This window comes from Homalodisca vitripennis, chromosome 4 (genome assembly GCF_021130785.1).
Source record: "Homalodisca vitripennis isolate AUS2020 chromosome 4, UT_GWSS_2.1, whole genome shotgun sequence".
Classification (NCBI taxonomy): domain Eukaryota; kingdom Metazoa; phylum Arthropoda; class Insecta; order Hemiptera; family Cicadellidae; genus Homalodisca; species Homalodisca vitripennis.
The window spans coordinates 79,017,002-79,032,627 of NC_060210.1; the positions used below are offsets into that span (position 1 = coordinate 79,017,002).

The 15,626-nt window shown below is 34.2% G+C and overlaps 1 protein-coding gene across 3 annotated transcripts in view; it reads left to right on the top strand.

Moving 5' to 3' along the window:
- LOC124359600 (facilitated trehalose transporter Tret1-like) overlaps positions 1–14,513 on the top strand; it is a 33,365-nt gene extending 18,852 nt beyond the window's left edge. For 2 of the 3 annotated variants that reach the window (XM_046812481.1, XM_046812482.1), the window contains exons 4-7: positions 262–537; positions 885–1,193; positions 2,874–2,982; positions 4,155–5,474. In XM_046812481.1, the coding sequence (XP_046668437.1) occupies positions 262–537; positions 885–1,193; positions 2,874–2,982; positions 4,155–4,480 (1,020 nt within the window). In that variant the 3' untranslated portion in view covers positions 4,481–5,474. Of the gene's footprint in view, positions 1–261; positions 538–884; positions 1,194–2,873; positions 2,983–4,154; positions 5,475–12,060 lie in introns of those variants that run through there. The other variant, XM_046812483.1, reaches the window with a different exon arrangement.
- The last annotated feature ends 1,113 nt before the right edge of the window (positions 14,514–15,626 follow it).

The following is a 15,626-nucleotide window of genomic DNA, read 5'->3' on the forward strand; positions in this document are numbered from 1 at the left end:
TTATTAACAGTGACAGTAGAGAACATATATATTTAGGTTTTCACAGAGCAGCGTAACGTTGCTGCGTAGTAATGAACAAGGCAAGTGATTGACCCGCCGATATTTACTTGATTGGACTCATTACTTGATCCATTATAATAACAATGTGTTTACTGCTACCTGCCTGATTTACTGTTAGTTACTATTGTTTAAATACTTTTTCACTTTAATATTAACATATTTTTAACCTTAAACAACAAGTTTCGGTTTTGTCTGTTTCAGCCGAAAATAAGAGGAGCTGCGGGCACCATATTTGGTCTCTCACTGACCGGCGGATGTTTCATCGATTACTGCTTTGGTCCTTACGTTTCCTACTCAACTCTCATCTATGTGAACTTCGTTCCAGCGTTCTTATTCCTTATTTTGTTCAATTTATATCCAGAATCTCCATACTATCTTGTACGTAAAAGCGATGACGCAAGCGCTACAAAGAGTCTCACGTGGCTCAGAAACAGCCAGTCACCTGAAGAGGTACAGACAGAGTTGGAAAAAATGAAGGTACTAATACAAATTTCATTTTAAAATTTCTTTTTTGAATTTTTTTAAATTTCATATTTTTGTTTTTTTTTATTTCATTTTATGATTATGATTTTAAAGTAAACTAGTAAAACAATACAGGTGTAAACAACTATAGAAACAGTTCGCATCTCAGTTTGAAGATTAGCGAAAGTAACACATATTTCGTTCTATAACAGTTTAAAATTAGGTATGGTATAAGGTGCAACATACGATAGGCTTTGACTAGTTTGTACAAAATATTTGAGTAGTAGACAATATAAACATATTGTTAAATATAAAATTTATGATATATTATGAGTACTGGTACTAAACACAGTTTCATTTAGGTAGAAGTCCACAATTCCATGACAAAAAAACCGAGGTTCTCAGACCTTGTCAAGATCCGAGGAAACCGCAAAGGTTTGATGATCTCTTGTGTGCTCGCCGCGAGTCAACAACTCAGTGGTATAAACGTGATCCTCGTCTACACCCAGAGCATCTTCACCATGGCCGGCACTGCCTTCTCCCCCAGTGTGTCTTCCATCATCGTCGGTGGCTGCATGTTCGCAGCCCTAGCAGTGTCATTCCCGCTCACCAGGGTGTTTGGAATAAAGAACATGCTGGTTTTTTCTGGGATTGGAATGACCATTTTTCAGGTAATGAGTTTTTCCTCTTTATTGGGTTTGATATAGTTTACCATATTACTACCAAGGCAAAAAGTGGGTTGTTTTGTTTATTTCTAGTTTAGTTTAAGCGGAAACCACCATACAGTAATTTTTTCATAAGATTACAGTTAAAACAGATTTACATAGCTTGAGTAGACATATTCACGAGTTGAGAAGTCATAAAATCACACTAAGATTACACCAAATAAATAATAACAAAGAGCAAAGGTAAGGAAGCTAATAACGTATAAAAAATAAATATTCTAGTAGTTTTCTGCCTACATGGATCAGACCTACGAGATATACGAGTATAGTAAATGTAGTAATACTTACATATGTCCATGCTTTAAGTTTGTATTCTCGTTGACAGTTATATTATATGGTGAGGAAGGAAACAGGATTTTCGGGACATTTGCCATCGTCAACTACGGAAAACTTAATTCGTAAGTGATGAGTTCTCCGTGGTTGGTGGTTTCCAAAGATCGGCTTCAAGAGCTCTGTGTCGGCTGCTAGTTTCGACGAGCGGCTGGTCGGCCTCGTACAGCTTCTGCCTAACACGACTGCTAAACTTCTAAAAACTTTAAACTGATCAACATTACTTCCTTAGGTTTATTATGGAATTACGACGAGATATTCATATCAGTGGACATGAGGCCAAGTTGAGCAGTTGAAGCTTAGTAAAATTCGTTATTTTTAACAGTTTTAATGTCAATACATAAAACCATTAAAACAGGATTTTGTGCTAACATTTTTATAAATGTTAGCAATGTTAGTGGTTGAAGCACTTGAGCTGGATATCACTAGTAATACACCACTACTACTACTACTACTACTACTACTATACTACTACTAATATAATATACTATATACTACTATATAATATCGCTATACTATATAATATACTACTAATATATCACTACTAATATAACCCTAGAGCCATTTATTGTGAATGTATTAGTTTAATACTGTAAGAGAATGGAATAGCCTTATTTCAGCAATTTTAAATGAATATTTTTCTACATTTTCAAATAAAATGAAATATATAATAGTGTAAACATGTAATTGCATTTAAAGTTCTATACATTAATATTTTTTAATTGCTTTTGTTTTTAAAAAGATTATTGCACGAATGGAAATGATTGCCTTTTTCTCTACTTATGAATTGCTAAACATAATTACTTTTATGTTTCAATTTCGGTTGTTCATTGACTACATGTTGCTAATAATGAGATTTCTTATTAAAGGCATTTATTAATAGCTCTTGGTACAGAACTAGATACAGAATTTGAGTCGAATTTCTTCCACTCCTTCACAATTACACCCCTCTCTGTCTCACTATGAAATATTATTATCAACAGTAATTGTTAAGTAGTAACCCAAATAGATATCAGAGCACTTTTTCATTAATTGAGTCATGCTATTTTATGTTTAGTTACAAATTAACTTCATTCTGTCTCATAAGTAAATTTTACACGTAGGCTTACTAAGGATTATAATTTAGCTGTATTACATCAGTGTGATACTTTGGTTTTAAGTCAAAGCTTAACTCAAATTATTTCCATCTCGTATTGCACTCAGTCTTGGGACCAGCGTGCATTAAGATTATAATTCTTGTCCAATTATTTTATGGACATTTTAAACTTTCCTTTAACGATTTAATGTGGCTTTTAGCTTTCCTTTGGCGCTTTCTTCTACTGTAGTAACCACGGATACGACACGTCTGCATATTGGTGGTGGCCGCTTGCCAGTGTTGTGGGATATATACTCACCTACAGTGTGGGTAAGATAAGTTAATCTATGTACTGTTAATAATAATAATAATAATAATAATAATTTTATTGCTTTAGAACATGTACATGTTATAGCAATTGTCAAAGAAGAAAATAAGCTAAAATTTTGGATTCATACATTACATCTAGGTTACTTTCGTACATACAATTTATTCCATCCATCCTACTGCTCATTTATTCGAATTTCCCACTCTAGCACCAGCGTCAGTCAGCCAATTATGTGGTCACCCAAACATGTGCCATGAACTCGTCTGTATTGTAAAAAGCTTCTGAGAGCAATGCACTTTTCAGACGAGTTTTAAATGCCTTAGGCATTGCGGCACTTTTTATGAAATTTGGCAGTTTGTTGACAAACTGAGCTCCTGCCTGAGAAGGCAAGCGCTCATGTACTACCGTCCTGTGTCTCCCAGTTCGGTAGTTGTCCCTGCCTCTAGTCTCATATGAGTGTATATCACTACCTCTGATGAGATTGCATTTTGACTTGAAAAACATAGACGTCTCTAGAATGTAGAGGCAGGGTAATGTCAACAGTTTCAGTTTCAGTTTTCTGAATGCTGGTCTGCACGACTCTCTCCATTGTAGTTTTGCAATTGTTCGAACGGCTTTTTTTTGGAGTGTAAACACTCTAGAGAAATGTGTATTTGCACAGCCTCCCCACAAGACCACTCCGTATGACAGGTGGGGGTATATCAATCCATAGTACGCCGTCATCAGTACCTGAGTTGGGCAGTATTTGGATAGCTGCCTCAAAACATAAATGCCTGAGGACAATTTTGAACAAACGTTGTCTACATGACTATCCCATGTCAACCCTCGATCAAGGTGTATTCCAAGGAATTTAGTCGAGTAGACTTCTTCGATCTCAGTCTCCTCCAACATCACTATAGGACTTTGATCAGAGACGGTCGGCCGCAAACGAAATTGAACAATGCATATTAACACTATACTAGTTAATGTAGAGGTTAAACTATGCCAGCTGAGGACGACCGGCATTTGATAAACAACTGTGTTTTACGCTTTTAGAAAATAGGAAAATAGAAACATTTTTTCTCAAAGTTTCGAGAATGGCCTTAGCATTTTATAAACATCACTTTTACTTACAATTATGTTCGATTCTCTTTATGGCGCATATGCAAAATTGTAGGATTCTAATTTGTTGTAGGATTTGGACCTCTTCCGTTCACGGTGATGGGCGAAATGTTCCCGTCCAACATCAAAGGCCTCGCTTCCGCCATTACTGCTGGACTCGCTTGCTGGTTTATGAGTTTTTTGCTCACCCTCTACTTCAACGATGTCTCCCAAGCTCTCGGCACCGATACGGTCATCTTCCTCTTTGCCACTTTTTGCTTGCTAGCATTCCTCTTTACGATTTTTATACTCCCTGACACGAGAGGTATGACTCTTGAGGAAATCTTGGAGTTGTTGAATAGACCACCTGGTGCTAGAGGCTACGAAACCATATCTGATCCATACAATATCATAGAATAAGATCTAAACAGTCATTGGTAATTCAAACTTATTATAAGCACTGGGAATTGTAATAGGAATAATTTAAAATTATAATAATGAATTGTACTTACCATTATACTTACATTGTATACCATTGTACTTAGAACCTATGTGATGTATAGGTTTTTAGAAAGTATTTCTTGTAATCGATATGAACTTTTATTTCGAGAAACCCCGTTACGTTAATATACCAGTTCCATCATTGAATATACTCACATAAATTGTATGTGAGATAATAAATTAGGAAGTTAAAAAAAGTACACATTCAAAACAATTAGGGTTTTTACTGAGGTTAGCTTTACTACTCAATAGAATATTTTGGAAAGCAAAACAGTAAGAAAGTAAGTAATAAAGTTCTCACTGTGTAAGATAAGAATTTCTAGTTAAAATTAACAAATATTTTCTATAACTATTTCCAATCAAATATAATAAGTAACTAAATGCCATACCAGCTAAATGTTCTGGTATGTGATTTAGCTTAATCTATTCTAAATCCTCGATAGATGCTCATGTTAAGGTGACGTTTGTGTTGAAATTTTATGATTATATTTAATTTTGTGAATAAAACACCAACATTACTATCTGTGTAATTGTTTTAACCATTTTAAACGAATAGTAACGTAACAGAAGTAATTGTAACACAATGTATTGTGCAGGTTATAGAGTATTAGTAGTTTATACTATTAATTTTTTTATTATTGGACATGATTCAGGTAAATCTGACGTTATTTTAATTGCATATACAAAGAGGTTTTTTATTAGCTTCATAAGATATGAACCTAATAAAAAAAGAAAAAAGATTAACCTGTTGTATATGGTGAATCTCGATGTTATGATCGTCTGCTGGTGCAATTATTGTAAAACGTCCACTCTAAAAATAAAACAAAACTGTTTTATATTTATATAATAGATATATATTTAATATTTTCTATTTTAGCTTTACACTGTTGTCATTAAACGGTTTCAAAAAGGAGGAAGTTATACAATTCGACCTGTTCCTATAACTCTTTAGTATGTTTGACCATCGAGTGTTTCGAACCTACCGAACCTATTTTGATGAAATGCTCTTGTATTGAAGGAGCAATTCATTCCGTTCGGTGATTCCATTTTAATTACTCTCGTGATTGGACTAACATGACTATTAAATTGGAAGGCACGGATTTATTTACATTATTGCGACCTATCTCAGTAAAGCTAAGCAACATCACTCTGCATGTATGGCTTCTAGGCGACTTCCCTGCTGGAGCAAATGTAAAACTCATCCTAGACTAATATGGCTGAACTGGGTGCACAGATTGGAATGTTTGAAATAACCATACGTTATCTTATAGTTGCTGTGGGAAGCTTCCCGTTTTCCATCACGATTGGAAATGAAGCTCCTATAGGAGTCCTTGGAAACATTTTATTAAACTATTAGATGAAACAAGTATGTTTGCTTCCAATGCGACTTTCCTCACGAATGTTAGGAAATTCTTTCTTGTTCATACTATGGTTCCAAACTACTGTATATTCCCGTCAGAGTCTCTGTGATATATGTGTTAGAGTAGCAGGCACGATAAGAGTGCAGAGATTTTCAAAATAAACTTAGTTTACCTCAGAGGGAATTCCCGTGTTTAACGGGATTCTAGATGACGCTCCCATAGGAGTCCATTGAAACTTAACAAAGTGAAAGTAGACGTGATAGGTGTCGAGATGTTATTCCAGTAAACTTCACTTCTTCACGGACGCCAGGGACCATTTCGTTTGTCATTATCTTTTTCTGAGTTACGTTCTAGTTGGAGCCAATATGATGTATAAAATTAAAATTGGAGCCATCATTTTCACTAGGGTATGATTCGCTGCTCATATGAATATCACTTTCTCAGGTTACGCCTCCTATAGAATGCCCACACAACTATAGGAGCCACAAAAAATATATAAGCCTAAGCTATTTAAATCCAATACAAGAAACTTTTTAAAGGGGCCCCGACTTGTAACTACACTAAAAACTAGTTATGTGAAAATAACAAAACATTTTATGCAGTTTTAGGGTAAGAAAACACTGATCATGTATTGAATGTTGTCATTGAAAGGGTATAATTATCGATATATCCTATAGAATTTGATATTATTATGATGTACTAAACTCGTTTTGTGTGGATACAAAATACTCACACGCGCGCGCACACACAAATATATATGTATGTGTATAAATATAACCGATACAACGAAGTATTGGTGGACCCGACGAAACGTAAAGAAAGAGTTCTCTCAGACGAATAGACATACATACGGACTGTCCGTTGACCTTTAGATCCCGAAATCAATAGGTTCCTTTCATAAAGAGGAACATATATTCCAGGTCTCTAGGACTTTTCTATCAGAAGTGTCGCAAAGATGAGTATATGGACGGACGACACGATTTTAAAAAGGCCCTCTTTGGTCCTTATAAAGTAACTTAATAAGGACTACAAAAGGAAATAATCTCTAAATAGATTATAATTTCACAAAAATGTTGTGCAATATGTTTCATAATATACGGCGCCGCCTCTCAACATTGACCCTCTATCTACCTTTCACCTGACCTCGGCGCCACATAAATCTTGTTGAGCTCTGAATGAAATATTGGTTCTACTTTTACATTCGACTACGGTAATCAGGAGATTAGTACCTCATATGAGAAGGATTATCCAAGTGTGTTATCTAATAGTAAATGCCTGCTAATTACTCCCACTCACAACTTTTAAATAAGACAAAATGTTTGTAAAAAAACTCGTACATATAACCTCACATAACGTACATACAAGATTAGTGTCGGGAGGGAGGGAGCAGACTCTATCCCAGCTAGAAAATATCTTTAGACATCCAGGCACAAGGATTAAATCTGTGATATTAGTAATAATTTTTAACTTATTAGGTTTTTAGCTGATTTTAGGAAATTTTTCAGTGTGGTTTAATCCTTAATTGTTTAATCCTGAACTAAAATACTTCATTATATAGTTCTGTCAAAACAGTCTCGAGTTTGTATGTTTTGTTTGTAAGACTTTCAACACACTTTTAGTGAAAAAGACGTTTTATACAAGACAGGATGTCCCATATTGGAAAAGTTATTCTTAAATGGGTTCAGTACATAAAAATAAAAAACGGAACATATGTAATGAAAATGCTTTAATGAAAATCTAACTGTATGTTTTAGTAGAAAAACATTTTATTTTCGAAACTGTTAAAGATTATAACATGAATTATGAGCTTTCCCTTCTGTTCATATTGTGGGTTGACGGCCAGTAGGCCAGTTATTTTACTATCTTGCTACCTTTTCAAATAAAATGATGTGATCAGGTACGAGCACCAAAGTTACGGGGTGTGGCTACTGCTTAGAAAGAAACCGGAGTAGTATTGTTGTTTGTGGCCACAGAACAAATGCAATAAGGCTGTAATTATGCAGTGTAGCAGTCACGTGACTCTCCCCCACCTGCTGACGACTTTCGTATGGCTTCCGCACTCATTCTGCCATAACGCATATTTAAAATGGATATGTTGAAAAACTAAGGGCAAAAATTGGGTTTTCTTACTAATTGTAACATGTTACTAAATATTTTGACCAACTTCTTCTCCCTTGACTGTAACAAGCATTTTTAATTGTTGGACGAATGTTTTCGAAGCTGCAAATCGCTTGGAAACTGTTTAACGTACTTGTTTATGAGTTCACGAGTTTCTGCTAAAACCTATGTTGGGTAGGTACCAAATAATTTAATTGAGATACTATTTTCAAGGTTAGAATTTTTGTCCAATTAACTGATTTGCCATCATTCAGTGCTACAAGAAATCAGTAATACTCTACTTCGAGTTCTGTATTATGATCTCTTCCTATGGTAACTAACCTAACACACAACGGCAAACCAAACCAAAAACCACATGACCAGTTTAAATTGTGTTACCAGCCCTTCCTTTATTATCAAAAGCTGAGAATCCCTTAAAAATACAAAAATAACAACAGAAAACGGTAGATAAAATATATACATGTGTATTGAATACAATCATACTACACGATCTTTTAATAAAAACCTTTAATAAGAACCTTTTGGACAAAAATGATCCCATGAACAAGTATGATGATGCTGGAGTCAATAGAATGAAATATGATTGCTTCAGACTACATTGGATATACAAGACGGATTTGCAGGACCAGATGATACAGAGCACATACCAAATCCGAGAACTAACAAGGAAAATCACTTTTCGCCCAGCACCCCATAGACTATTATCACACAATTGCATAAACGACAACTTAGATATATTTAACATATCTGATTATGAAGTACGTTGGAAACATTTTAAGCTTATAGATCGTTTAAAGAAGACGTTAAATGAAAAGCTCCTTTCTAGTTCTGTCAGCAATGACCAGTATACATACAATTTCAGATGGCAATGATGACCATTGCCCATAGGTAGCGGCTACATAATATAAGTCCTGCTCTAGCCGTGCAGTGGACAGGATCCGGCTGGTTTATTCCCTCGAATTCGGCAAATACGTATATTCTCTCTGTAAGTATGTTCGTGAACTGTGTTTCTGTAGTTTGCTTTAAATGATTTGTGCCTTCACCAGATAATTTATGTATTCCTGACTACGGCCATGCCGAAACATGTAGACTTGTCCTGCATCACTCACTGGGCTAACATTTGCAGGAAGGTAGGTATTTAGTTTTATACTGAGTACGGAAGGCAATACAGAACATGAGTAATAATGTGAACGATATGCTGAGTTGTACGTGTTTTATTTGAAAATTGCACCACAATAACTTTTTAACAAGAGGATCTCTTATCTCTCCGCATTTCACTCGACCACTCTTGTCATTATACAGATAAGCTAGCATCGATTGTTTGCATTGTTTTCAGCCATTGTAAAGCACAGTTCCAGTTCATGTGTAGTAATTGTCTAGGTTGCAATCATCTACACTAGACTGTGTTCTGTATATTAAAAGCACTCGCCAAATAAAAAATGTCCTATTTTGTTGCCGAAAAAATACCACAATACTTACTTTTTCTGAATATGTGCTTGAACACATTTAGATTAGTAACTCTAAATGCACTTACATAAAAAAATAATACTAAAGTTTACGTTTGTTTAAGCTTTTATATCGTATACTTCCCGAGATATAAACAGTTCTGCTTTTATTCCATTAATCACTACAGTAAGTACAAAATCAATGTATTAACCTTTCTTTTTCTCCAATATTCTTTGGTATTAAACCATGAAATTTATTTTAGCTAATTATTAGAAACTTTTGTAATACTAAATCGCATTATTGAATCTTAGTAAATTACAAAATATAACATTTTGAAGTATTTTTGTCTCAGGACATTGCCATAAGTTTGTAAGTTCAAATGACGGTATTTGTGATTTGAAATTGTTTTTGTAACGTGATATAAATATAGCCTAATTCTTGAGTTGTAGTTAGGTATTCTTTGTGTAACACTCAATAAGCTAAATAACCTCCAGATTACGTCCCTGACTCTCCCCTCCCGACACTAACCTGTATATACGTTATGTGAGGTTATGTACGTATCTAGTCACAGCTGGGATAGAGACTGTTTCCTCAACCAATAATCACTCGTTCAAAACAGACTAAAACACACAATATGTGTTGTTCAGGCAATTATTGATCTCAGTCCAGTAACCTGCTTAATATTAGTTGATTCGTCGATGCGCATATGAATAATTTAAAGTTAAAAACAAGAGACTGATACTTGACAAGTGGGTTACTCCATTCCTTTCTATTTTCAAAAGATAGAAATTATATTCATAACAAACGATTATTCAGGCGTTTCTTTACTACTTAAATCCAATCGTATATTAGTTGATCTTTTCAACTTATAATTTCTGTAATTTAATTACCTACTTTATTTGACATATTACCGAGTAGCGGAGTTTGTACGTATTACATTAAATATGCTAGGATTTAATGGTATTGGTATTTATATTTGCGTAGTTTATTTGAACTTTTATTAAATGAATATAGAATTATTTTATTTGCAAAATGCTTATAGCAAGAAACAATCCAATCATGAGAACAATCTATTATGGGTGTATTGATTGAATGAAACTGTTAGTCAGGCAAGCGTACGGGTGACTTGATATACCGGTGACTACATACCGGTGACTGTATAACGGTGACTGTATACCGGTGACTATGTGCCGGTGAGTAATGTGGAATGCCTGAAGGACGCAAATCGGTTATTTCACTGTTATTGCAGCCTCTAGTGAAAAACATTTACTGCTTCACATCTGAAGGTGTACTACTAATTGCACGACGGCTTATTGATAAATGCATATTTTCAGGGTAGAATCTCGTTTGCGGTCAAGTTTATGTTCCTACAAACATTTTTATAAAACCTATAAAAACTTTCAGACACAGTTAAGTTAGAAACTGATCTGTTATAGCGATGAACTTGAGAACAGAACTCGCAGCACATCAAACAGCCATGTAAATTTTACAGTCATTATTTATAACGTCTGATTATTATGCATAATGACCAAATTCACTGGTCAATGAGATAAATTAGTTACATTGACCAGTCATAATAGCTAAAACTTAAATTAGGATATGTTAATTTGGTTATCTTAGATTATGTTGCGTTACGTCACGTCACGTTAGTTTAGGTTAAGATAGTTTTTAAGTTAAATTTACTGATTTTTTTAGAATGCATAATGGTTAGATAAAGTAATACGAGATTAAAGAATGATTTTTCGTGTTGATTTGCTGGAGTCAGATAATACAAGTTTAGGTTAAGATAGTTTTTTTTTAATTAAATTTACTGATTTTTTAGTATGCGTAATGACTGGATAAAGTAATACGAGGTTAAAGAATCATTATTCGCTTTGACTCACTTGAGTCATATAATACGATCATGTATAATGGCTGGATTCAGTGAGAGACCAATAGAGCATTATTGAGCAATCTGACCAAAATCACTATCTGTTTTAACATAATGAGTCTTATTTTTATACATAAGGGCTGACTTAATTATTTTGTCTTTAAAATGTGTCCCTGAATATCATTTCCCGCCAGAATAAGCAAACTAACAGCCGATACAACGGTACAATATAATTTGCATATACCAGAGAATATGAGGTAATAGTGGTAATCAATATACGCACATCTTGTGTCAAAGTAGCTCGTAAGATGGTGAAGGATTGGGTAGAAGGTAAATGACAGATGCCTTAACCCATATGTTTTTGTTCTCTATCTAAAAGTTTAAGTATGTTTGTAAATTTGACTTTATTGGCTGAAGTTTCTTGATAGATACTGGATTGTTTTTATTCGTTGCTCTTTCTATTTAATTCTTTTTTAATAGGAGGACTAGTGTTCTGGGGATCTGAGCTCTTCCCATCATTACGTTATAAACCAATTCTCATCCTTTCAAGGGCTATTAAAATATTAGAATAATTACCAAATCTATTATGATTTATCCTAAGAGTTATGTTTATTCCCTTTTATTGGGTTTATATATATATATATATATATATATATATATATATATATATATATATATAATTGTAGGATTCATGTTTGTTGCAGGATTTGGACCTGTTCCATTCACGGTGATGGGCGAAATGTTCCCGTCCAACATCAAAGGCCTCGCTTCCGCCATTACTGCTGGACTCGCTTGCTGGTTTCTAGTCTTTTGCTTACCCTCTACTTCAACGATGTCGCCCAAAATCCTCGGTTCTCACATGGCCTTCTTCCTATTTGCCATCTTCTACTTTCCATAATTTCTTTTTACGGGTTTCATCCTCCTGATAAAAGAGGTCTTACTCTTGAGGAAAACTTGTACTTGTTGAAACTACAAGACTAACCTGATTGTATTATTCTCACGGAATACAATCTGAACTAGCAATTCAACCTTATTTAAGTATAGGTCATTATCTCATGAATGTTATTTTAATAGTAGGGATGTGTATCGTAACTGTGATTTGGATCACAATGCCCAAAAAAAGATACTAATTTCAAATTAGAGTATGCTCACACAAGGCATTTGAATATTATTATACACATACCAACAGTACAGCTAATAAGAGTTAAAAATAAGAGCTATAAAGTCGAGTCTTTGTATTACGCACAACTTTGCCCATTTAATCTTTGTGCAATTCCTTCATTGTGCATTAAATTTGGAGCATGATGTAGATCTCGGAAAAGCATTTGATAATGTAAATAGAGGAAACATTATGTTTCATTATGTTACAGATGTGATGGATATTAATTTTAATGTGATTGTGAAAGTTGAAACGATGTTAATATATCGTACAGGACTAAGCTGGTACCCATGCACAATAATATTAAGACGCAGTGGAGCGCCCGTAGTCCTAAATTACACCCTCTCTCCTACCAGTTTCTGATAATAAAATATTATTATCGAAAAGAAAAGCATTAAACAGTGTAAGCAGTAATTTATATGAACCAGGAGTTCTGGGAGACCAGGTGTGTACAACACGATGTTATCTCGCTCGGCTTGTTATTGCCTTGTATCGCTCGCGAGGCGGTGGCGAGTTACATAAGTACTCGCTAGGTGAGGGACGGGCACGATCGTGGTGGCGGTGACCTGCTGCCTGATTGATGCCGGATTTACAACGACAAACATTGGAGCAAACAGCCTCAGGCCCGGTATCTCTGCCTCATCTCCCAGGCCGGCCCGGTCTGGTACACATATTTACTGTACGGTATACAGCTACGTCGGGGCGATCGGGGTTGCGACAATATCGATCGAAAAACAGGAAGTGAGAGTTCACTTTTTTCTTTGTGCCTAACACGATTTTAAAATATTATTAGTAAAAGTTTTAGTAACGGCGTTGTAAAAGGCAATATAGGTCAAGTTTGATGCTTCAGTAAAACATTTCTTGGGACGTACATGCGAGTGACGTTGTCGGACTTGCCACCTCGCCATTGTCAACATTTAGTGGCGTAGGCAAAATTGGTAAATACGAACTGAAATAGCCTACTTAAGTAGAGAGAGGCCGCTCCAGATCAATAACTATGATTTAGGAATTTGGTGCTAAATAGCTACATATTTCAGGTCTCAGCACATTCACCACGTTGTTACTAGAACATTTAAACTGAATGCGCTTATATAGTTGATGTGATTAAAATTAGATGTATAAATTAGTACCAGCTGCTTAACTAAAAATATTAAACCAACACAGGAGACTGAGCAACTATATTGTCACTATTAAAACTTCTTGGTTGAAGAAACGCGAACTAGAGCCAAGAAAATAATGTCTCTGGGCCGGACACGCTAAACCCCGTGCTTTAGCCGTCTTTCTGGGTCAGGCGAGGATACGTTTATTAAAAGATATGGCGTTTTACAATACGATGTGATATTTTACAGTAGAAATTTTGTAAAATTATCAAACTATTTTACATGTTTTAGATTTTTTTAAATTATGTCAAAACGCATAAAACATTAATACCACCCACCTTTAGAAGAATTTTACAAAGTAAATCGAAACATCACCGCCAAAAGTGCTAGGAATAACTTAGCCTACCTTACGTATGATAAACAATCTTACACAATCTATACCAACAATGTTGTAAAAGATATGAATATAATTTACATAAAGTATACACTTTTTTTATAAAACGACCTGTTTGAAAACGACTAGACTTAAGACTTGTGGACTTATTATAGACTTATGGACATCCGTATACAGGATGTCTATAAATGACTATCAAACTTCACCATTTCACTTTTCTGGTCAAAATAAGCGATAACTGTCATACAACATAATATCATCCAATATTTCACAGTTTACTGTCTGTTTGTGCATTTTAGTAACAAACTATATCTTTAAATAGAATAAAGGTATAAAGTCCAAATTTTGTAAACTGTACGTCTAATTAAAACCTGTTTTTAAATTATTGTTTCAGAAAGATATCACCTCAGGTTCAAAATTAGTTACCATTCCATATTTTAATACTCTGGTAACTCAAAAATTGGAAATTTCATGAAAAATGTACAATAAAAAACTATAGTGAAATATGTGTTACTTTTATATGAACATTTTGATGTCAAGTTAATTTCGCTGCGACACGTAATAACGGAATGGCGTAGGTTTCACTGAGTGTTATCCACCACTTGAATACACTAATAACGTAATAATACACTTGAATACATTAATGTTGCTTATCTACTGATTAGTATAATCAGATGGTTGTTGAAATTAACAGATGAAATTTCTTCACATTGTTGGCATATTGAACACTCGTTACAGCATTTATTTTCATTAAGTTTATGTTTTTATTTAATTATCTTAAATTTTGTTTAATTAGTTTATGTTGTAACCAAATACCCGTAAGAGTCAAGTTTTATACCGGTACTGTTAATGAGATGTTTTAACTACTCTATTTAGAATCAACAAAAATAATGCAGTAATTCCATAAATTACGTATAATAATAAGCTGAAATTTAAGTAATAAAAGATTAAGTTAATTAATTTTCCTTAGTAAATGTAGTAAATCAATCCATTTGATACAAGCAAGTTTTTATCCTCATTTTTCGTACTTTAAAGACCTATACTTATTATAATTCATTTTACGAAATGTCGTGGGGAAGGGTAAAACTTGTATTGGGCGGAGCTGCAAAATATGTATAGTTAACACTGCCAACATTAATACATTGTAATAGTTGTTTCGGTTATCAACTAAATGATACATTTTGTGGGAAATATCGAATATCCAATTACTACGATACATCTCATTAGTACTCGTAAGATGGTAAACACATTTGATAATGGTGGTAAAATTAAGAAAATAGTAACAATAATAATTAATGGTAGCAGGAATATTTTTCATGTAGACTAATGGAAACCATTAGCTCAAAACGCTGTAGGGATGATAATGATAACTTTGATCCGTGCTCTTACATGAAAACAAACCTCAAATCTCTATAATAAATTTAAGTTTAAGTAATAGAACGAACTTTCCAGATTATGTACAAAAACAAGTCTTGCGAACTCATTTGGAGCATTAAAAAACAAAACCGATTAATTCGTGTTTTATTCAAAACAAAACACGCATATAACGTATTTTCCTTACACCTCGAAAAGCAAATATGGACGTAAATTGGACCCTACAAATAATTCACTAAAATT